At 39.1% G+C, this 24,728-nt stretch overlaps 1 protein-coding gene across 4 annotated transcripts in view; it reads right to left on the reverse strand.

Moving 5' to 3' along the window:
- The window catches only part of CNKSR2 (connector enhancer of kinase suppressor of Ras 2), a gene marked incomplete at both ends in the record, with an annotated part of 222,333 nt that overhangs the window by 91,436 nt on the left and 106,169 nt on the right, over positions 1-24,728 (reverse strand). For 2 of the 4 annotated variants that reach the window (XM_084274854.1, XM_084274853.1), the window contains one exon: positions 8,769-8,915. The exons of the other annotated variants lie outside the window; for them this stretch is intronic. In XM_084274854.1, the coding sequence (XP_084130980.1) occupies positions 8,769-8,915 (147 nt within the window). The remainder of the gene's footprint in view (positions 1-8,768; positions 8,916-24,728) is intronic. 4 annotated transcript variants of the gene reach the window in all.

The following is a 24,728-nucleotide window of genomic DNA, read 5'->3' on the forward strand; positions in this document are numbered from 1 at the left end:
CTCTAAACACTGACTGAACAATCCTTCTGCCAGCACTATTAAGACCACCTCATGACAGACCAACAGGGTGCTCCTGTGCAGAATAATCAGTCCTCATTTGCTAGATACCAATCTTGACACCATAGCATTATGCCTACACTGCAGAAAACCCTGGGTTCAACAGCAAGAACACGTTCAAAATGTTGGCCTTTCAGAATCTAGTGATGAGCCGCTCGACTTCTGCGCTTGTCAAGCACAACCCCCACCACTGTGTGTACTTCTCTTTCATGCTGTACGTAAGAATAACGCATGCCACCTAGGGAACCTCATCCCTTCGTCAGCTAATGAGTCCTTGTTTTAGGAACAGTTGTGGCACAAGCCATTTATCTCAAATGTAATAAAATTTACACTTGAAATCTCCTTGCTAAAACTTTGCAAGTCTGCCTTTAGAGTAACAGCTATAAACTGACACAAGTTTCCTCTTTCTGGATGTTAGAAAGCTATCTCCTCTAAACAGCCATTCTGCTAAACTCTTTCCTTGCTCATTAGTTCCCATGAGTATTCTGTGGCCAGGCCGGTGAAAGACTGCCAGTATTTGCAGGAAGAGAGGGAGAAAGACACACACACAAAACCAGACAGGTAGAAGACTTTACAACCACTAAAAACAAGAAGACAGACGTCTGCAAAAATAAGAATAAAGTTGGTGGCAAAACTGGGTAAAAACCAAATAAAATAAAAACCAATAGCAACCTCTTTCAGAGAGACTTTGAATTTTGATCTGTAACACCATAAGCAAAGTTATTCTGGAACACCTTACTAATACAAAACCGGTTCTTTCCTTTCTGATACCTTGCACTTCTGTGACAAGGATACTTTGTGGTGTGCTTAGTAGCTTGTAGAATTCATTTTCATTGCGAGCCAAGAGAATTTTACAACCTAGACCCTGCTTACATTTGTTAAGTCCAGGCTATTGCTGTTCATGGCTCACACTGGCAGGCGCACTGAGAGGACAACAAGCTGGGTACATGGATTTGCTCTTCTCCACTTTGAGGAAGAAGATAGCCCTTTATCTGCCCAAGTAGGTAGATAAAAGGAAAGGGGGCCCTAGAAACTAGACTGCTGGCAGTCAAGAGGAGTTAATGGTTTATGTCACGTAAACCAAGCTCAAGCACAACAGTGATCTGGACTTAGAATAGGTGGATGAGCCATGGTGGTCCTGACTTGCTGCTGGAGGGCTAGAGGACACACATCAAGAATTTCTAGCCCGGAATATCTGAGCTTTAAATACTAATCATATGGGCCTAATTTAAAAAAAAATTAAAAATTTGCTGAAGTCTGAGGATTTTTTTCGGTAACTTCACCAGTCCCTGCTAATACACAGTGCAGATATATTGTTCAGTTTGTCCTCCAGAACAGTTTTCTGGAAGATGATGGAAATCAGCTTTGTGCATCTTTGACAAATGCATATTTTGATTCATCTTTTGGCTCAGCAAGGTGGTTACAACAGTGAGTGTAATAGAAAGAAATTGCATTCAGGCTACCACAGAAAACCACAAGTTACCCGGCTACCTGAAGGTAAACGGTTTCCCTCAAACTATTCCCATGTCACACACTTTCAGAGGCAAAATTAGGGTGTAATTGGAGAGAGTCTGAGTGACTGTGGTATCTCACAGGAGATGGCAAGGTGGGTACACCTTCCCAGGGCACCTGAACATCCTAAGGGGCTAGAATCTCATACAAGTGGAAGCTTAATTCTGTAAGATTGCCTCCAAACATGCCAGGGTATCTCATATCTTTTCCATATTTGGGTCATATTGCCCAAGTCAACTCTGCAGCTAATTTCCACAAAACCAGAAAAGCTGTGTAACTAGAAAAAAAGGAGAAATCCAAATTTTAAAATAGGTCACCACTTAAAAAAATAATTAAAATATTAATTGCCACTTCACCAGTGACTCAATAGTTCAGTAAGAACTGCTACACAGTAAAAGCATTCAAATTATCTCTTCCAGTAGCAATTCAATGCACTGTGAGCATTGCTGCAACCACCACCTTACCCTGTAAGAGTTCAGCTATTCCTACTTTAAAGAATTAAGTCTTCAGGCCCTCCTGGTTGAAAAGAGAGCCTTCAGAACATGCCCCGCTGGTGTGGTGCATCAACATGGCATTTTGCATTGCAATTTAAAGAGACTTCAACTATTTGGTTGAGTCAATCAGTGCATCTGCCAGTAAATCAGCTTGTGCAGCTCTCCAGTTCAATGGGAGCCATTCAGGGGACTATAAAGAAAAACATATGGAACTCCATTCAAGTATTTCTGAACTGGAGATCAGTGTTGTCACTGAGTGAACTCTCTTCCAAGGACTCTCTTGTCCTTTTCCTGCAGCTTTTTCCTGCTGCAGTCCCTTGTGGTATGCTGGCCAGGTCAAGTCAGATTGCTGAATCAGCAATAAAACTAAAACATTTTCAGGTCCAACAATTAAATACTCAACCCATGGGAATAACCTGACAGAGAAAGTTTAGAAGTTACATCCTGAAACAGGAATAGCCTCAAAAATGTCACACAACACCCCACCCCTCACCCTTCCCCCCATCAACAACGACAGACATAAAATCCATATCTCAACATGTTCTGGAGTACTATTTCTCAAACGTTTTGGATGCACCATCCTCCTTCAGGATCATCAGTGTCCAAGGATGTCCAAGGATGTCCAAGGAACAGCTTAGCAACCATCTTTACTTAGAGCAGCTCAGCCTCCCTAACACAGAGGGATCAGAAGTCCCTGCAAGTACTGACTGACAGCACATAGGCACCCAACTCCCCTCTCCCCCAGGAGCTGCTCCATCCCTGGCTAGCTCTGCCCTGCCCTCCCTACCTCCTTCTTGCTGCCAGGACTTATTGCTGCTTTTCCCATCCCCCATCCTGGTGTCCCCAGTAAGTCAGAATATTATTTTTGCTTTTTTTTTGTAAACAATGGATGTAATTAATATTTAATATATACTGTTTAGAATTCTTTTTAATGTTTTTAAAAAGTCTTTGAACCTTTCATTAACTCCCTCAGAAGCTGCGGTATATAGTTTGAGAAACACTGCTCCAGAAAAAGATATACAATTTTTAAAAATGTAAGAAAAAAGAATACAAAATTTAAAGTGGCAATATCTTTACACAGTATTTGCATCAGTAAACAGATTTTACTGCTAATATATTTTTCATATTGCATCACGGTTATGACAATTTATCGAACAGAATGTTTCCAATAAAATAAACTTTTTGTAAGACCAACCATGACATGCAGTAATGAAATACTATAACTAATTCATATGCTGTAGGACAACCCAGTCAGAATCCATTTTAACAGTGCTGCAAAGAACGACCAGTTCCCATGTAGTTAAAAGACAACTAAGCAATTGCACAGCAAACAAGTTAGCATTTTATTAAAATGTAATGATTAAAAAGTATCAGGTCATTAATTCTAGTTATAAATTATGAAAACAGAATATAGCATTGCCTCTAGATGAATGAAGGAGGAGGCAATATAATCAAGTATAATAAGGAAAAGAGTAAATAAAAATAATAAAAGTAGCATTTCCTCTCAAACCAAGGACTCTGTTGTTACTGTTACTGTTGCTGTTTCTTCTCAGGAGGCTGGAAATCTGAATATACCGTAATGGAAATATAATGCATATCATAGTGGAGAGTTGATGCATATCTCATCCAAAATAAAGTCTGTTAATAAAACTACAGATACTGAGCTGTTGGTGATTTTATAACGGTGCAATTTAATCACATACAAAACAGTACAGTCAACTATTTTAAATATACAAAAGGCGACACTGAAATAAGCTTGGTGAAGAGGGTGACAGAGTGTTTAAGAGGGGTCAGAAGGTTTTTTCCCAAGTCAACACACAAGATGTGGCTGGCAGCTGGACCTGCCCCCAGCCTCAGTGACATCAGTCAGCCTTTTCAGTGGTATCTGCAGGGAGTAGTCCAAATTAGCCGAAGCACGGCAGCACGCTGCTCTCCCACTCCTTCTCTGTATTATAAAGAAACTGGATGAAGAGTCTTCTGCACTGTAGTCAAAGTCCAGTCTCTTTTGATTAATTACCAAACCATTTTTTCCAGAAAGCAAAGGAGGACTTTGCAGCTAGCTTCTTCCTAGTGCAATGACAGCGACTTACATAAGATTTCATACGCTCTGAGAATCTTCGTTATCGTACCTTCCACCCTTGTTCAAACAGCACTTCGGGGAGCCTCCCTTTGAAACCTCCCCAAAATAACACAAAGTGGAAAGGAGAAATCAAACAGACAATTTAGAGTAGACAATGTTTATTTAAGTTAGGTTTTGAATCAGACAAAAATCTGGAGAGTTGAAAGATAATTAAGTCACCTCTGTGTCAAGTGTGGAAGAAAAAAAAAAGGGTTAAACTTATTTAGTTTGCTCACCACATTCTGTAGGAATCAGAAATACAAACATTGCACTCTGAAATATCATTTTACGCTTTCACAGCACAGATCAGAGCATCAGAAAAAGTAACTGAAAGGCAAATCGAATAAGAGTTGTCTTGGAGGCATAACATCTTAATATTTATGGTACAATACCAAATTAATGAATACCTTCAATTGCAGAGGCAACCACAAAATTCCCCAAGGCCACAGCTGCCTAATTCAAATGTTATAAAAGCAATAACGGAAAACACAAGCTGAAAAATCCCTTGACTTCACAAATTCTGACATGATTCCAGAATGCGTCAAGGGAGAACTTTGATTATCTGCAAGAAGTTGGATACTGATGGATATTAAAACAGACAATCATCAAGTGACTGAAAACAAAACAAAAAACAAACAACCAGCACTCCCTTTAATCAGGACACAAGGGAAGAAAAGGATGTTTTTCTTTCTGTACTGATTGACTTTAGAGCTGAAATTAATGCACTTGCAATACAAACCCATTATCTAATGGTACGTTGTATAGCCAGAGGATAATTGTATAATTTTACTGTACATCAAGCCATATGATATCAGTTCTAGGTCTGCGATATGCAGGATGCATAATTCTTCTTCTTTCTTTCCTTCCTCTAACTTTTCATCTTTATTCTAAGGATAAGAATATTTGTGAAAAGAATGAATATATCACATTTCTGCTAAAAGGAAAAAAAAAAAACTAAACCCAAAGAATTAATCATTTGTGATGCAGACTGGATTTAACTCGTAATTCATGGCAAGACTGTGATGTGAAGGCAGAGCTGTTCAAACTAAGCCACTGAGAGTTGTAAAAAGAATTTATGCCAATTAGTAGCCAGTTAATATCTGAATGATCTAAAAGCGTTTCCCACACTCGGAGACCATGAACCACTTTGCTGGCATATGCCTAATCTAGATCAGTGACAGTAGACAGCAAGCTCTTAAAAATGTCATTATCAGAATGCATAATTAAATTACCAGGATGCCCTGCCACTCACACACCAACTGCTTGACGCACTGGCAGAGCCTGCATACTGCCTGAGCTGGAAGGTTCACCCAGTACTTCCCCAAATTCCAGGCATACTTGGTACCTCTCTATTAAGCCTAGTCTTTCATGTAGCTGCAAATAGAAGACTTCAGGTTCTTTCATACAATTGCTGATCGAAGAAGCAGAATGCGACTTACCAATAATGTCTCAGTGTTACTCACTTTCAGCAGAAATTAAGCTGTAAAGGTCCTCAATAAAAACATCCCAATGTGAACCTCAATGTAAATGTGTTTTAATTTAATTTATTGAAACATTTACCTTCTACATTCACTGTAAAGGTTGTTAAACATACTCATTGGTAAGGTGCATACAAAAACTCAGTCTCTGCTTCTGTATCAGCTTCCTTGCGTTAGGGCAAACTTCAATCTTTGCACTTCACTCACTGCAATTTGATTAGGATATGACACTGCATCTTCCCTGTGTTCACTCCATTTGCAGAACCAAGAATACCCAAAACCCCACAGTGGCCAGCCTGCAGCTCCTAATTCCCATTTTATCAGAACTTCATCCCCATATCTTATTCTAGAGTCTTTTGAATATTTTGCTCATATTTTGTGCTTTAACAGAATTATTACTGAGTCATAATTTCCTTATAGCTTGTGTCTGTTGAATAATACATATGGTTCAATTAACTTAGCTCTGGGATGACAGCACAGTTATAACATTCTCAATTATTTTATGACATCCTCATATAGGAAAACAAGCTATCATAATTTCCCCTGCTTCCAAAGGTGATGGAAGTACTGCTTTTCCTTGTTTTTTTTCCTAACTGCCATCACCCTCCCCCTCTCCTCTCACGCTACCTCCCAAGCTCCTATTAAAGAATAACACCCATCCATGAATTGGGAACATAAGAAATACCACAACAGCCACAGGGTAAATTGCAATTACAAAACTAGTAGCTTTTCTGATTTTTTTTACCAGATAGTTTGGAAGTACATTCTGTTAAATAAACACAATTTCTTCATATTTTGTAACAGCTATACAGCTACATTGCATTCTGACTGCTTTTCACTGCTTTAAACTTTTAACATCAGCTGACTTTAACATCTGTTCACCTCTGATCTGCATAAATTAACAACAGAAATTGCCACATTACACAGCTTCAGAAGTTTGTCTTCACCCTGGAGCTTTTTTGACACTCAGTCTAGTTAAGAAAACTGTTGTTTCTCACCCTAAAATCACAAATTACAGCAGACACGCATATGTGTACTTCACACATAAGTGCTGAGTGAGGTTCTGGCCTTTGCCTGGTGTCATGTTTCATACAATCGGAGCAAAATCATCATGATACCAGAATTAATCTCTAATGTTCAACAGTATCTCTATTTGTACTCACATTAGCCTTACAAATACTCCTATTTTTAACTCTGACAGAAAAAATCCCAAAGCAAAACCAATTATCCCATTACACCCCCCTCCCCTAATCTGTCAGATACAGAAAATCTTTATCTAGAGTCAGTCTTCTATCTAATACAGATAACCTACATTCAAGATAGCTGTCCAGACTTCCTTTATCATCAAATGGAGAGAAAGAGCCATGCACAAGTCATCCTAATGCAGATTAGTTTATAATAGGCCAAGATGAATGAACCAGTAATTGTTCTGCTGGTCAAAGGGAGGAAAAATGAGAAACCAGAATGATACATATATATATATATACATTGTAGGTATCTAAAGTTAGATCAATTGAATAACACCCAAGTATCTGTATTAAACTAAGAATGCTGAGATGTAAATCAGAGCCCAGTATAACACGCTACAAGATGATTGGATTTTTGCTTCTGGAAGTGAGCATGGAGTTTCAAACGGGCCATAACTTTAGTTCATGACTGCATTCGCTGTAAGAGAACCACAGGGATCCTCACTTTCCTACTGGACTCAGTTTAAACGGGGAAAATTGGTTTGTAGCCTGTGTTAGTTGCTTATGTACTATTGTCTGTGTCAATGGCCTACGTTAAAAACTTCTCTCATGGCATCTTCTGAGAATGATTCAATTCACCCCAAAAATACCAAACTCACCCAAAGAGGATTTAGACCAATGTTTAAACAATGACGTGCATTTTTCATTTGTATTTGTATTCTCACTAAAACTATGATAAAAATGCATCCTTCAAGAATGGACATTCATATGCTCGTATCGTGCACACAGATTTGCAATTTTATATTCAGAAGCTAGTTTGGTTGAAAGTTTTTTGTCACGTGTTTAGTCAGTGCTTTATATATGAAACACCAAGACATATCATTTAGAAATGTCCTAAGGTTCAAAGACAAAGATACGCTTGGGCATTACAAAATAATTTATATATGTTTATATTCATATTTGAAAGAAGTTCTTCATGGCATTAGTACCTTTTGTGAATCTTATTTTTCAAATGGCAAAGACCACAGCTACTGGCAGTGGCATCTCCATAGCTCATTTTTTGCCTGAACTTTGAAGAAGTCTTTTCTCTCTCAAATGCACTTAATTTTAAATTAGTCTTTTTATTGTGATAATAAAAATGTCCTGAAGAATGCATTCTTTATGCAAAGAAAATAAATTTATAAACATTATTCTATCTGAAGTGAATGAAAAAAGGGATTATTTGTCAGTTCCATCTGTTGGTTACATGCTTTCATCAGTCTGGACATAACTTTTATTTCCTAGAGTAATCCTTCACAGTGGCATTTTATTCTAGAGTGAAAGATGAAAGATTTAATGAAACCATTCCATGGTTTTCAGAACATTGCAGGCCTAATAAAATTAAAGGCCCAGCTGGGCATCCTGTGCCACACCTTATGTGCAAGGGTTTAAGCTCAAGAACAACTCTGACACGAATACAACCTTATTTACATGAGGAAATTTTGATGGTCAACTGGTTTATTGAATAAAATCACTTTATAAATGGTCCTGTAACTCTGCCATTGATCGAACTGAGTACTTAAGATCTTCTCCTCCACTCTTTCTTTGAGGTTCTGCAGCACTGAGAGCTTAAGAAGAAGTCAAACTAAAATGTTTTGGAAATATGTTTGTTTCCCTTTGGCTTGAAAAGTTATCTGGGGCTACTGTTCCACGTTGTAAAAAAACACTGGGATGATTACTTCTTAACTTTGAAAAGTTCTAGTAACAGTTTTAATTTCAATTGAGCCTATGAGAACAAACTACAGAGAAATCATTTCAGAAACAATTTTTCAAAGTATACAAGAGTAAATCCATATGCTGCTGAGATGAAGCACAATAAAGCATCATTGAGATAATCTATAGTTAAAATGATGGTGTATGACTTATGATTAAGCTTCATTACCTGCAGAGCAAGGGGCTTCCATCTCATATTTTTCAGTAAAGCTGGTGCTGAGGTAAGCATGCTCTGAGGTCGCTTTTTCAAAGTTAAGATAACACCACTCGGATCCTCTCGTAGTGCATTCACCAAATTTTTCAACTGCCACCCCACCTGGTAACCAGTAAAATCGTTACAATAAAATTGAGGTACAGTATTCAATATGTAATGTTCCCCTTTTAAATAAAATTAGTAAAATAACATAATAGGACTGTGTATATATATATATTAGGAGATTAACTCGAGAAGTGTAAAAAATAAATTACTGCATAAAAATCACGTCAACTAAAGTAATTATAATGCATTTTGATGGATATGCATCATTTCATGTTTTAAAATTAATAAACTACCATTACTCCACTGTAAATGCACAATTAAATCTCAAAGTGATTTCAAAATTAGCTCTGGTACATGGTCTTTAGAAGGTTAAAAAGCCCTGGCTTCAGCCCCGACACCACTGAGCATTTTATACTTCATGGTTACTTTTTAAACACCACTAACCACATGTAAGTCATACTACTTCTACTCTTAACAGCTTAATGCAAGCACAAACCAGTTGAGGAAATATCTTACTCTTCACACTGTTATAAAAATAAAACCAACATCACAAGGCCTTTTGGTTTTTTTAATAAAAAAGCATTTCACGATGCTTTCAGAAACAAATACAGTAAATTAAAATGCAGTCGATCTACTACTTGAGTATTAACCCAAAGTAAAATTTTCCCATTTTAATTATAGCATTTAAAAATATTCTAAAATTAATTAACTTCACTAACATGGAACGCAACAAGTCTTTATTTATAAAACCAGGATAGAACTTTCTCAACCATTTACTTTGCATTTTTGAAAAAAAGTACTTCAAATATTAAAACAGCACAAAGCATGACAGTGTTTTTCTGACTAAAGAATCCCTGGTTTTAGGTATCTATCTTGAAACACTTTTAAGGTAGTAAATCCCTGTGTTTCCAAGTTCGGCACCTAGAGCAGCAATACACAGAACCATACATCCCTTGGAAATCCTGGCCTGCAGACTTAGAAAGTGATTATTTCTGTGAACTTGACAGCTTTTCTACCTTCTTCTTCTCTCTCCCCAGTTCCCTAAACAAACAAGTAAATTTTCCTGATGTTTTAAAGGATCACAGTTATGAGTATTTTCCTGCTTTCACAATTAGCACAAGAGCAATGTTAAGAAAATTATCCGACTGAGAAGTGAAATTCTAACTGACAAAACATTTAGAACATCAGCGATAAGGTAACATCATTGTAAAAACGTTGCCTTATGTCACATCAACAACAACTAGGGAATGCAAACAAAGGGAACGCAGATGTTCTTTATCATGGTATAGTGCAGTATGACACAACCATACTCATTACCTATTTTTATGCAAGGTAATAACACGTCAGTTGCTGCTACTTACTTTTTAACTGTATTCCCTACTATGCTGAAACCCATTTTGTTTGCTTAATATCACTTATGTTAAAAGTTGATACTCCCATGTGGGCATGTCACTTAAACCACCACTGTTACCAGCAATCCTGAATCACAAATGTGATCCAAGACTCACCACTCTCACCTACCTGTCCTGTTTTCACCACAGCAAAGCTCTTTACATCCAGGATGCACTTCTACAGTAACATTATTGTTAGCAAAGAAACAGGGTGTTGGCAACATGCATCTTCATGGAATATTTTCCAGCTTCCGCAGAAGACTTCCAAGCATGCTGAAGTTCCTATTTTCAGTCCAATGTCCTAGGTATATGGCTATTATACTTTGACTAAAACGAAATATGAACGTAATCAACTTAAGCTCAATTCCCACATCCTGGTGAAGTCTCCATTTTGCTTCAACAGTATCTAAATGGAGTCTCTGTAAGCTCAAGCTTTGTGTCATAATATTACAATTTTACAATACTGTTTTCCTACTTGGAAAGACTTCCACCTCTGCTTAGAAAAAAAGTATTGCTCATAGTTCCATAACATCACCTCGGGCATACGTAAGGTTTCATTTGCTACCTAAAAGAAGGAATTAAAAATCTACAGTTCACATGAAATACTTCTGTACACAAGCTACTGTACAGTTTAATTCCCTAATGTAACAACTGAAGACAGATTTCTGGAGAGGATTCCTTCTGCTGAATAAAGCAGCACAGGGAGCCTTCAGGACAACATGACGTGGCCCCAGTTATGGAGCCAGGATGTAAAATTTTTGCCATTTAAAGTGGTAGGACGATGCATGCAAAAGCAGTCCCTTAAAGCCATCTGTTTCTCACTGTAATAGCCAGCGGAATATAAATAAAAATGGGGTTCTTTAGTTGTGCTAGCAGTTTAAAAATGATTTTAAATGCACTTTCATACTTTGCAGAGATAAACTGCATCACATATTTCAACTATGTCTTACATTGCAGTAAATGGGAGATTATCTGGTCTCTTTATGAGAGTTAGGGGGATTAAAGAAAAAAATCACTTCAAAGCACTAAATCTGATGTATTTCATTTAGAAGCTCATGAATATAAACAATTTCACTTATTTTTTCTCAGGAAAATTCTGAGTTTACTATAAATTTCAAATGAAGCTCATCCTTTGCTGTTATTTAGTTCCCTGACAAGCTTTCTGACTGGTTTAGACAGTCCATGGTTACTACTCACCTTTTGAACAGAAATTATGAAATTGGCCTAAGAGGAACAAGTCATGTAAGAGGCTGTCAACAATGAATTGAAGGAAATTTATGTCCATGTAAGAGGCATGCTTTTCAGTTCCCACATAGTTTAGATCCCATCAAATTTCATATTGACACAGACTAACCAGAAGCAATCGTATTTGAGGAGGTTAGGTCGGAAAGAGGAAAAAGTGGTGACTATATCTGGATCTGAAAACCATTTTCCAGAAATCCACTTCAGTCACATGTAATCTACACTTTCTTTTAAGTGTGATTTGAACTTATTTCCTCCAATATCTTCTCAGGATCTTCCCCTTTCTCATTACCACCACAGTTATGAATCAGCTTCTAATCACCAAGTTTTTGGGCAGACCTTTCAAAGTTCCTACCACATCCTTTATATTTCCCATGTAGTACAAAGATGGACAGCAAAAAGGAAGTTTAATTCCTGAAACTGCACCTGAATCACTCCTGGCTGCCAGTGTGGCTCCTGGCAGAGGGCAGGGAGGGCTGAAGGCAGCCACAGGCAGCTTGTGGTGGGATGGGCGCCCTGCACAGGCACAATGCAGTGAGTCCCCAGGTAATGCTGGAAGCCCCAGGGGAGGAAAGCACACCCACTGCATGAGTGCAGGCCTGGGCACCGGAGTGAGCACAGGGTACCTTGTGGAAAGGTGGAGCTTGGAGCAGGACAGGTCACAAAGGATTTTTGGTAACGAAGGAGGAGGATGGGCTCAAGGACCAATGAAGGAAGGTAAGCAGGGCATGCAAAGACAGAGGAGCTAGAGGAAGAGGGACAGAGCGAGGGAGCATCACAGGAGTGCCCTGAGGGGTTGTGCTGAGCTGTTTCTGCCAAGGAGATTACAGCACCTTTGCTGGAGGACCTACTGCCAACGTAAAAGAGAGGGAGACAGGGTATCTCATGTCCACACCACCTAAGGACTAATACCCCAAGATCAGATGAACAGCAGTGCTGAGGGATGGCGCAAGAAGGGACTTCAGCCTCTGAAAGGGAAGGGCAACACTCCGTGCCAGGAGAAGCAGAGGGCTGGGTGCCTGCAACATCAGCATCAGACCACCTCCAAATTTCTCATCTCATCCTGCCACTACATGTCCTGACGTTGTGGCCAGGGGCTGAGAAGCCTCACCAGTGTGCTCCAGAGACACTTGGGGCAACCCAGGTTGGTTCACTAGGACAAGGTGGGCATGTGGGAAACCTGCATAGTTGCACTCAGCTCTGATACATCCTTTTCATCTTCCCCACCTCCTCCCTCACCTCCCACTAGCTTCGCTACCACCTGGAACATCCCAGCACCCGCTACTCAAAAAGGCAGAAAGCTTTAGCAGGAGGTGCTGTTAGAGGTCTGCTCCCCCTAGCCAACATCTGGGAAAAGAAAATGCCCCCAAGCAAGATCAGACGTATTTTAAAAGACCCCAATGTTTCTTAGGCTTTTAGCAGGCACATCTGACTGACAATATAACAACAGATTGAAACAGAACTTTTCTTTTGAATTCCTATTCTAAATTGCCAAGAATGTTAACATTTTAAACTGTTAAAAAGTTGCTCTTAAAGTAATGATTTTTTCCCCCAGATGAATCTATTGCCACTTTATGAAAAACCTGGAAAACTGGTCCTCCCTTTTTCTGAAACTAAGCATGACCGTTCATGGAATCTTTCTTTTTGTTTGTTTTTATACAGCTACACCCATGGCAGCATTCCAAAACTCTGGTGCTCATTCATGATTTCTGTGAGTACTTCTGCATGTTATGAGCAGCTCTGTAAAATTATAACATGCAGGCAGCTCAAATACAAATGGATGGACTTATGTAAATCAAGTATTTTTAGGATGCTGCAAGATTCAATACTAAATAACTTACAGTCTGAAAAATCCAGCACATATATCCCAAAGAAACCATGGAACAGCTGCATCATTTACAAGTGATGTGCAAATCTAATACACATTGAAGCTACATTATCTAGAGGGCAGAATTATAGACAAATGATAAATAGAAGAGTTCATATTTTTACAGGCGTATTCCTGGTCAAAGGGTCACCAAAGTCCCAAGAAAGTTAATGAGAGCTTTCTGCTTCCATGAAAACTATATTGGTTTAGGTTTTTTTCCCAGTTACAGTAATTTCCTGACTTTGTAGAAGGGAAAAGTAGTAATATCTTTACACTTTTGAAGGAAACTTCTTATCTTCATGCTAAATATAATTTGCAAAGCCATGTGCTATTTTCTAGCTAAGAAAATCAACTCCAGTGTTTAATTTTAAAAAGTTATTGGAATGGGAAGATAAACAAAATACTTATTCTTTCAATGTTGCCTGTTATAGATGGCATGCAGCCAGAGCTCTCTGACTTATCAAGCATTTCAAGCTCCAAGCTTTTACCCACTTTTCAGGAAAAAAATAGAATTTCTAGGAGGAAATTGTATTCACCTTCAGAAATAGGTGGGTTTTTTAAAGAACTTCTGTATCTATCAACCATCTTGCATTTTTATAAATAAAAATTAGTGCATAAGGAGGAAAACCCACAAGCATAACACTGCACTTAAATCACTGTCTATCAAACCTAGCAGGTTGTTAAGCAAGTCAGAATCTGACAAGAAACTAACTGGTGTCATGCTGTTAAATTAACAGATTGATTCCTATGAACACTGGCCAGAAATGAGGATGGTCAGCTGGCAGCCCTATGAAACAAATACGTTAGCAGCAAGGATCTCCTTCCCTTCCCCCAGCTGCAGAAGACTGAAAAGGCTAAAAATTAATGGAAGGCCATAGGTCTTCAGCCTCCAGAGAACATTACTGGGTAAGGAAAGCACAGAAGGCTGTCTTATGAGAAGGACTACCACAGAGATGAAAGCTGTATATGTATGCAGTAGCACTGAGAAGCAGTGTCAGGAGAGTAGCAGATGTCTTTCAGGGCTTTATCCAGCTTCTTAGGCTAGCATGATAATGAATGTCCACGCTTGCATAACAGGAGGTTAATAATATTGTGATTGCATATGCCACAATTTTAATTAAAGAGTATCTTGTCTATGCAATTTTAATCCAAGGTTAAAGAAATTGGTTCTTTGCATCCTTAGAATGTCACTGACCACACTGCACTGTAATGTAGTTCCAAGTCACACCAACACAGGTTGTGTGTAAAGTATATTGAGGAAAAATCACATCTCTTACTCGAACAAAACCTGATGTTTCATCAAAACCTTTGCTTACTACCACTAAACTATGAAATTAGTAATTTTTATGTTTGTTTTTGCCTATATAAACTAAAGCTCACAATTAAGAGATTTTCCCAAGAATAAACGGGGTTAGGACCCAAGTTAAGAGCTGAACACAGTGGCTATTGCCTCTCCTTAAGCTGCTCTGATCCAGAGCATAACTTCTGACTGATTTTATCACCTTGCTCTTCTCAGGTATTCACACAGGTCCATCACAATTTGACAGACTTCACAAATGTTAGTAGCACTAGTACAGAGCACCACACTAATGGGGACAAGCATCTGCTTTACCCAGAGGGGAACTGCAACTTGAATTATCCGGGGACAGAATCAGTTCTGTACTGAAGCTTGGACATGGTTTAGTAACTGTGTTCACCTTTCACTTTTCACTGACACTCAGCCTTCAGTTCAGAGCTACCTCCCTGGTTTGCTAGTCATTGCTAGCAAAATCCCAGAACAAATAAATGAGTGTATTTGTTGGGAACAGCAAAGACTCCAACTTCAAGGGTTTGACTATATCCTATTTTACAGATGTAAGGTAACTGACTAGGCACAGTTTTTGAGGAAAAAAATGGGTCTCATTTCCCTGTTTCAGGGTATGACTCTAAAAAACAGGGTTGATTTCAATTTGCTCAATTTTGGTGCACCTCTGACATTTAAGGCATCCTCCCTCACTTTGATACCTGCTTTTCCTCACAGTCACTGGTGCCTCCAGCACAATGACTCTTCAATCAGAAGTACAGATAACCAGAAGAGACAGGTACTGGCAATTTGGAGGGTTTTCATCCAGCCTTCTACCCATTTGCAGAATGTGCACATTATTATTTAGCCTCAGAGGGACTAAACTCTCTCTTTAAAACCTAGAGGGTTTTGAGCACCAAGATGTCCATAATTTCAAGTTACAGGGCTTCCCTGAAGGCAAAGCACCATGCTGATGGGAATACACAAGTATGAAGCCCAGACACAAAACAGAGAAGAAATCACCAGGTCCCTACGTTGTGAGCAGAAACAGAGGGCAGGGTGCCTGCAACATCAGCATCTGACACCTCTAAATTTCTCATCTCATCCGGAAAAATGAGAGTTCTGGTCCCAATTTCCAGGGACCACTGTTTGTGTAATACAAATGCAATACAAACTATGCACATACTGCAGGAAACAGGCTTTGAAAGCCATGCCATGAGGAGCAAACCCAACCTGTTAATCAGCAACGGTACAGACATTAAACTATTATGAATAAAGAAGCTGCCACCAGAGTTTTCATTTGGGACATGTCAGCAGCCTCTGGTGACCATAGGTGACTACTAAAGATACTTTAAGGCTAAGCAGCGCAGTGCTGATAAATGCCTCAGCAGGCACAGAGAGTAAGTGGTCCAAGTAGAAGGCCCAGGATTTAGGCAGACTGGATCGCACCCCATTTTCTGGCAGATTAAGCTACGGGATGAATGTGGGAGGCCTCCTCCTTCCTGAGGGGAAAGAATAGCCAAGTTCTCCTTATTTCATGCGGCATAAGGAACGTGCACCTTGGGAGTGACCCTGCAGTAATAACCCACCAGAGTCCTGTTTGCTTCCCAGTAACTCATTTGTACTGCTATGTGCTTACATCTCACAACGGGAATCTGAGGCGTGCCTGTGTGTGTGCGTGTGCACCACATACCCTCATACTTAAACTGCCAGGATGGTTGTCCCGGAATTAAAATAATAAATAAGTATATAAACATACATGCATACACATGCATAAATAGTTTTGTTTCAGATTAAATTTACATTATCACAACTTAATATCTGAGAAATATTCCAGTGAGTCAGTAATTCCAACAGTGTTTGACACCACCCATTTTTCAATGTATAAATAAAGTCCCTGAGATTCCCAGCTGCCCTGCAGCTAAATAGTGCTGCTATCCTTGAAACAGATGTTTCTTGAGACTGAATTCATACAGTGAAAATAAATTAACATGTGTACAAAGAAATTGTAAAAATTTCTTTAAAGGTCACTAATAACCAAGCAAACTGACACCCTCCCAACCCAAAAGCCTTTAATTGAGCCAAAAACTTACATAGCATCACTTATCTAAAGGAAGGACAGGGATAGGGTGTTTCAAGAAATTGTCATAATAAAGCAATAATTACTTAGCCATGAGAGTTCTTTCACTTTTTGTTCCATTTTACTGCTATTAAAATAATTAGCCATAGACAATGCACAGCCTTCAAGCCACTGAGGTGTTCTAAGCCAGTACTGAGGGTTTTTTAAATAAAAATTTCCATATTCAGAGTACATCTACTCAAATCAGGCATAGAATTCCCCTGCTTTAATTTTTCCTCCCTCGCGACACAGCATTAAGTTTTTTTTTTCTTTTCTTACTGTTTTGATCTACTTTTACACCACCTATCACTGTCTTACACTTCCTCACAATTAGCTCCTAACTTCATCAGAGTAAGATAATGAATTATGCAACACAAGAGCAGGCTGTGTAATTTACACAGCTGCTACCTGCCCAAAACACAGAGGTATTATAAATTACTGAATCCTAACTCATATGTGGTCCAGGCTGCACACCATCATAGTACAAGATAATTAATTTCCACAATTTAGAAAAAACCACCCCTTACCTTTCATCTTGTCTACAGTGTACTTCAATTTTCAGCAATCTCAGTTAAAAAGAAGATTATTAGCAGCAGAATAATACCTGCCCTCCTTTCCAAATACACATACCTGAATTTACACCAGCAGCAAGCCTTTTAACCTGTTCTTATGAGACAAAACAAGTAACGTAATCTGTATTCTGTTCTACAGGCATCAACATAATTACCAATAAAAAAGTTACCTGTTACCTAGGCATGAAACTTATGCTCTAATCGTGTATTTCACACATCAGAGACTGAGAAATTTTGAAAGAATTATTTTAACGGTAGAATTTGCAGTACTCTCACTATGGAAAACACACTGTTAACATTGTCAATTAAATTGCCGGCAAATACAAGTTGCACCAGGATTAGTAGTCAGTAGCAACTAGTGTGAGAGTATGAAAATAATTTTTATCAAGAATATATGCACAAAGTTTTTGGCAGCTGTCATGGTTCAGCCTCCCCCTTCTCTGCCAAAACCTTGCTACTCAAAACCACAACAGCAGCTCACAGTCTTTCAGTATTTCTGCTGGAAATATTAATACCACTTGCAGCACCTCTTAATTTTTTTTTTTCTACAGAAACAGTACCATATGGGAAAAAAAAAACCCCATAAAGCAACTGTACAAAATAAATAAAATATATCATCTCCCACTCTGTTCTGTGCAGAAAGATGAACTTAACAATTAGATCGTAAGAAAACTCCACAAAATACTGCAGCAGTTTTTGCTGATACATCCTCAGGACAGTGATCATAGAATCACAGAATCATAGAATCTCCTGAGTTGGAAGGGACCCATAAGGATCATCAAGTCCAACTCCTGGCTCCACACAGAGCCAGACAAGTCAGAGCGTGGGGCTGAGTGCATTGTCCAGACACTTCTCAACTCAGTCAAGCTCAGTGCTGTGACCACTTCCCTGGGGAGCCTTTTCCAGTGCCCAACCACCCTCTCAGTAAAAACCTCTTCCCGATATTCAGCCTAAACCTTCCCTGTCACAGCTTCATGCTGTTCCCTTGGGTTTTCTCACTGGCCACCAAAGAGAGGAGATCAGCACCTGCCCCTTCGCTCCCCCTCCTCAGGATGCCATATACCCTGTCATAGACCCTCAATCTCCTCCAGGCTGAACAAACCAAGGGACGTCAGCCTCTCCCCATTAGACTTCCCGTCCAGACCCTTTACTATCCTCCTTGTCCTCCTCTGGATGTTTTCCAATATTTTTATGTCCCACTTGTACTGCGGCCCCCAAAATTGCACCCAGCACTTGAGGTGAGGCTGCACCAGCGCAGTGTACAATCCGCTCCTTGGACCGCCTGTCAATGCCGTGCTTGATGCACCCCAGGATACGGTTGGCCCTGCTGGCTGCCTGGGCACACTGCTGGCTCATGCTTAACTTGCTGTCGACCAAGAGCCCCAAATCCCTCTCAGCATGGCTGGCCTCCAGCGTCTGACCCCTCACCCTGTATGTGCAGCTAGGGCTGCCCCTTCCCAGGTGCAGGATCCAGCACTTGACTTTGTTAAACTTCATGCTGTTGGTGACTGCCCAGCGCTCTGATCTGTCCAGATCTCTCTGCAAGGCTTCTCCACCCTCAGTGGAGTCAACAGCTCCTCCCAGTTTGGTGCCATCTGCAAATTTACTTAAGACACCCTCTAGTCCAGTTGTCTGGGTCGTTTATGAAAACGTTAAAAACAACTGTTCCCTGGGGAACCCCACTAGTGACTGGCTGCCAGCCAGATGTAACCCCATTTACTAACACCTTCTGGGCCTGACCCTTCAGCCAACTGCCCACTCAACGCGTTATGGCTTTGTCTAGTTGCCTGCTGGACATTTTGTCCAGCGAGATACTCTGAGACACAGTATCGAAGGCCTTACTGAAATGAAAAAAGTAAATAACATCAACTAGTTTCCTTTGGTCAGCCAGCTGAGTGACCTTGTTGAAAAAGAAAATCAGATTGGATAGACAAGACCTTCCTCTTCTGAAACCATGTTGGCTGTGACCAATGACTGCATTGTCCTTTAGGTGTTTTTCAATAACACCCAGTATGCTTTTCTCCACAATTTTATCAGTTTAACTGAGGTGAGACTGACAGGCCTGTAATTACCAGGATCTTCTTTCTTACCCTTCTTGAAAATTGGGACAATGTTTGCCAGCTTCCAGTCAACTGGGATATCTCCAGATTCCTAAGACTGTTGAAAAATAATTGAGAGGGGTCCTGCAATGACATCAGCCAGCTCCCAGCCATGCTAGTCATGCATGAGTAGCTTATATAAAAATACTCAACTTGGGTACAGATTCAGTGACTTGGCTATCACCAGTGCTGAAACTATGAAGGCCCATCGATGATGTCCACAGAAAAACTCAATTGGTAATGTATCAGATTCCTTACTACAATTACACTGCTTCTAAAAGAGAAATCAGTGCCTTCAAAGTCAGCCCAAGTGTGTATTCCCAAACTGCAGTCAGTGCTGTACAAAGCTGTCAGTACTGTCAAGGATAAAGGAACTTTTGCCCCTCCCTGAAGAAAAATAATGGAAAAAATAGTCTGTGGAATGGTACTCACAGATGTACATCTAATCACATGGGTAAACTAAGAGAGCCCACTGCTAATAGTTGTCCAATCTGGGGTACACCCAGGACAGAAAAAAAAAAAATAAATTGATGCTTCTGAGTGAGCTGTGGGACACAGCAAATGGCAACAGGTCAGCAGGACCACAGTCAGCCAGCAGGGAATAATACTAGAAATACAGTGTACCGCCACTGAACCCATGTCCCAGCCCTGAGAGGACGGGCACCTCCTGTCACACTGGTTTACTACTACAGTTTGCACTATTGCTTCCTGAAAGGCCTCCAGTAGTGATATAAACCTCCCAGTACTTGACCACCAACAGCACATCAGTCTTATGGATGAGGCTTAAAATGCCCAGCATGTATTCCTCAAGTGCCGCAGTGTGCGATACATAACCCTACAGCAGAGGGTTGGGATCAGGGTGCTTCAGAGCACAGATCAGAGAGCTCACTCAAGTGGGATGTCAGCAACCAGGTTTCAGGACCAAACTTGCCACTCATAAAGCCTGAGACATTAAGGAGGACTTTTCACAACCACTTGTGACTGGTGAGGAACAATACTGGTGTTCTTTTTCCATTTTGGGGCACAGTCAACCAGGTTTAATGTTTTCGGGTAAGTCAAGCAGGTTGACTTTAAGGTAAGGTAGAAGCACTGACAGAGTTCAGCTCTGTTATCATCTAGGAGACAGGCTAGCTGTGAAAGGCTGCACAGAGTGGCATTCTGCGGCAACTAAACTAACTCTGCTGGGCTGGAGAGACAGGAGTGTAGTTAAGCGTGAAAATTTCATGTGGAGTGAACAAAGAGGAATTATTTAAAGTTTGGCAAAAACATGAAGCAGCGTGGGCTGGCCAAGCTTTGGCTGCTCTAACACAGATGTGACAATGATTTCTTTGTTAGCTGATTTGTTGTGCCAGAGTTAGGAGTGCGAGTGGATGCCCACACTGACACAGCACGCTATTTGCATAAAAATGAGCCTGGGCTCATCAAAGTGGTGCACATCTCACACATCAACTCCAACAAGCCTCAGAGATCACTACGAAACAGATTCACTGGACAAGAACACCCAGCATTTGCGCTGCAGAACTGGCAGGAAGGTCCTCACCCATTCAAACTCCACCAATCTGAAAACAACCGTAGAACAGTTCTCAAAGCAGATACTTAAGCTGTGGAGCTGTTGCCAATGGCCTCCATTAATTTTATTTTTCCAAATATTTACCTAATGTTAAAAATATCTGTGGAAAATAAAAAAGAAATCTATCTACATACGCACACATACACACTTTCCTAACTCTCTTAAAAGACTGACTCCTACCTCTTTCTCTGAGTAACAAGAAGCCTTTCTCCCTGGAGAACATTCCTTGGAAAGGACAACATAATTCATCTACATTTGTCAAATTTGTCAAGTTGCTTCTCTTTTTCATTTATAGTTATGTAAAAACATTTTCACTCACCACAGGGAAACAAAATATCATCTTCCCTCAAATACTTCATTTCTGCAATATCACACTTCCCTGAGATATGGGATATAAAATAACTTATTTCTGTGTGTATTTACACATCTATGTAGTACAGACATCATGAATAACAGCATGCAATCTCAACACAAAATCTGTATTAAAGGGAATTGAAAATTCACAAAAAGATTTTTCTTTTTGAGAGGATTATGGTAACTTAGTTCCTTTATCAGTATGAGACAATACTTTTGGAGACTGTAAAGAAAACATAAGCAATTAAACTGGAATTTTGAGAGGGAGTTTGGAGGGTAAACTACATTTGTCAAAATCAAAGTACTGTCCTCATATCCTGATAGACAACAGAGAGCTCAGGAAAGAGCTCTGCAGAGAACCAGGTCACTTCCAGAAAGACTTCCATTAATGTTTCTAAATAGACCTGAAAAGCTTAGACATAAACTCCACCTACCTTTAAAATTAGATATTCCTGCTAATTTTTATCAACCCATTATAAACAGAGGAAGCCCAAGGGTTTGGAAAGGATTAAAATCATGTTTTGGGAGCTATTACTCTACCTTCTCTTCCCTAAAAACCACATACATGACAGCAACAGAAAGAAGATGAGCATGAGGCGTGTTTCTTTTGAACTTTTATGATCTTGAGGCACTGTTCTGTTGTTCAAATCAAGCACCATAAGAAAATAAAAATATTATTTTAAATGAAAGATGTTGTTAGTGGAAGCTGTTGTATAAGGTGTCAAACATCTAATGTCAAAATCTTGGACTAACACTGCTATGCCCGCTCTTATACTCTTCCAGCCCACTTCACCATTGAGCCTCTTTAGAAATACCTTTTCCTTCAAAGCCAAGTTAAAAAAGGCTTTAAATGAAATACCTGTGTTCAAAAAAACCCCACGTAGCTTGGATCCAAAACTAGTTCTGCAGAAAAACTGAATAAGCAGAAATATTTACAACTTCATTTTTCTACTTGCAGGCATTTCAGTTTGTTTTTCCCTAAATAAGAAGACATCTATGCAAACTCCGTTTTGGATGCACACACTCCAGAGATTTGCATGCACCGCAAGTTCAGGGGTTCCTATCAGTTGGAATTTGCCAGCTCTCAAAAAACCCTGAAAGGTTCTGTTGAAGTTGATCTCTTCTCACTAATTATACAGTGAATCTTAAAAATCTCTTCCTCAGTTTTCTAAGCAACGATTAAGATAAGGTAAGGATCTATAAAGACATCACACTCTTCTTAAGCCTTTACCCTTGCTGAAAAGCAAGGTAGGATCTTGTAATTGTGTCCATCCTGATTCAGAGGAATTTTAGCAAACTCCTCTCAAAGTTTTTTGTTCTGTAAATACAAAAAGGATTCCAGCAACTCATTTTTGTGGAACTGCCTTGGCCCACAACACCTCACAGGAGTTTCCACTGTAAGGAACATGTCATATAAAAGCTAGGTGTTACCTACATGCTACGTGATTCCAAAAAATACAATTTAAATTGTAACTTACACACATTAAAAACATTAAGCATACTAGCTTCTACATGAAACAGATTGATAACTGACCATATTCACTTATTTTTTCCAAATTTAGCATATTTCCTTCATCATCTATATTTATGTATGTTCTGATGAGTTTTAGCCATCAAATACAAATTTGGGGAATCTGTTTCTCTATCACATGTCATCTTAGTGATATTAAATCCCTAAGCTATATTATACTTGTATTAGAATTAGATGCAATGTGCCAAAAATGCCTTTGAAATAAAGAAACTATACACAGGGACTACACAAGAACAGCCTTCTATTCAAGAACCCTACACCGTCCTGACTCTATACATCCCTGTTTTCTGCTTGAAGCATTTTATCCACAGCTTTATCTACAACGCAACCAGAAAGAGTACTGTGAAGAGTAATAATTCATGTAAGCAATTAGATTGTTTCCTGCACTTTCAGTTGGTTAAAAGGAGGACTATCTTGAGGCAAAACACACTCTTGAATTATATATAGGCAGAAACAGGAGTACTGCAGTACAGTGCAAACTCTGAATCATCCAAATGACTTTTTTGGGGTTTTTTTTACATTGGAAATATTTTAGACAGGCAGGCTTTTAGAGGAGATTAAGGATGGAATTTACAGGGAAGTTTGTGGGAATACAGTGCCTAAATCCTCTGAATTTTAATGATGGAGTCATACCTCTTAGTTATGAGCTCTTTTAAGAAAAAATTCTATTCTATAAGATAAAACCGATGCAGAGGATTCACATAGTTATGTAACCTCAGTAAACCACAATTTAAAGGACAATTTTCTGAACATAATTTTTTCCCAGAATTTAGCCTTAACCTTATTATTCTTTTTATTTTAAACATCCAGAAGACATTTACATTCCAGACATCCTGCCAGCAACAAGTGGAATACATCCTGCTATGCATGTTTTCTATCAACATAACAAAAGATCAGGGCAATCACTTGAAATCCTTTGATTTCACTGCCAAATGAAATATTATGAAGATTAAGCATCACTACAAGGAAGCAGAGGATGTCAATAAAGAGTGTAAGACTATTTGACACCCAGTATTAGGATGTGTATAATAAAAGTCAATGTAAGTCACTTAATTATTATACTTTGTTATGCTGCTTATTTGAAAGCCAGTGGGCTTTCTGAAAGAACAGCTTTTTCATAATTATTAAGATATGATTCTTGTAAAAAGTGCTGGCTAATACGTTGGATTTTAAAACTAGTTGTGTGGAATTCCTCTTCCCCATATTGACATTCATTCTTTGAAATATATAGTATGAAAGCCAAGTATTAGCTTCACTTTGATAAACACAATACACTGAAATAACTGAGAAAAATACAGGAAAAAAAATTTGAACTCTAAAATTCATTTAAATTAAAAGTTTGGGGATTTTTTAGATTTTGATTCTCCAATTACAAGATATCACCCCCCAAAAAAGTTACGTGTGAACAATTCTCCCCTAGAGATTTAGATCTTTTAAAAATTTAGTAATTGTTATTTCCATAGTCATGAGTGATAATGTATGGTAAATTACAAGGAAGAAGTTAAAAAACAGATTGTGTGTTTTCAACTGCTGAAGAGTATATGAAGTATGAAGAAAAATTGATGAAACACAAAATCTACTACCGTCAGAATTCTTGATCCTCTAAGTAAGAACCACTATAGGAATAACTCTTCCACCCAAAAACCAGATACCTAGAACTGAACAGTAAATTCCTTGATGACAGAGGCCAGTGTACAAAAGAAGTGACTGACTCTCACCAAAAGAAATAAAAATATTTTAAAATTGCTGCAATAACTATAAAAGAGATCAAATACTTGGGCCATATAAATTGGAAAGTGAATCAAATGCACCTTTGCACAGGTAAGATGGGAGGTGCAATCAC

The sequence above is a fragment of the Gallinula chloropus genome, assembly GCF_964237585.1.
Source record: "Gallinula chloropus genome assembly, chromosome: 1".
Classification (NCBI taxonomy): Eukaryota; Metazoa; Chordata; class Aves; order Gruiformes; family Rallidae; genus Gallinula; species Gallinula chloropus.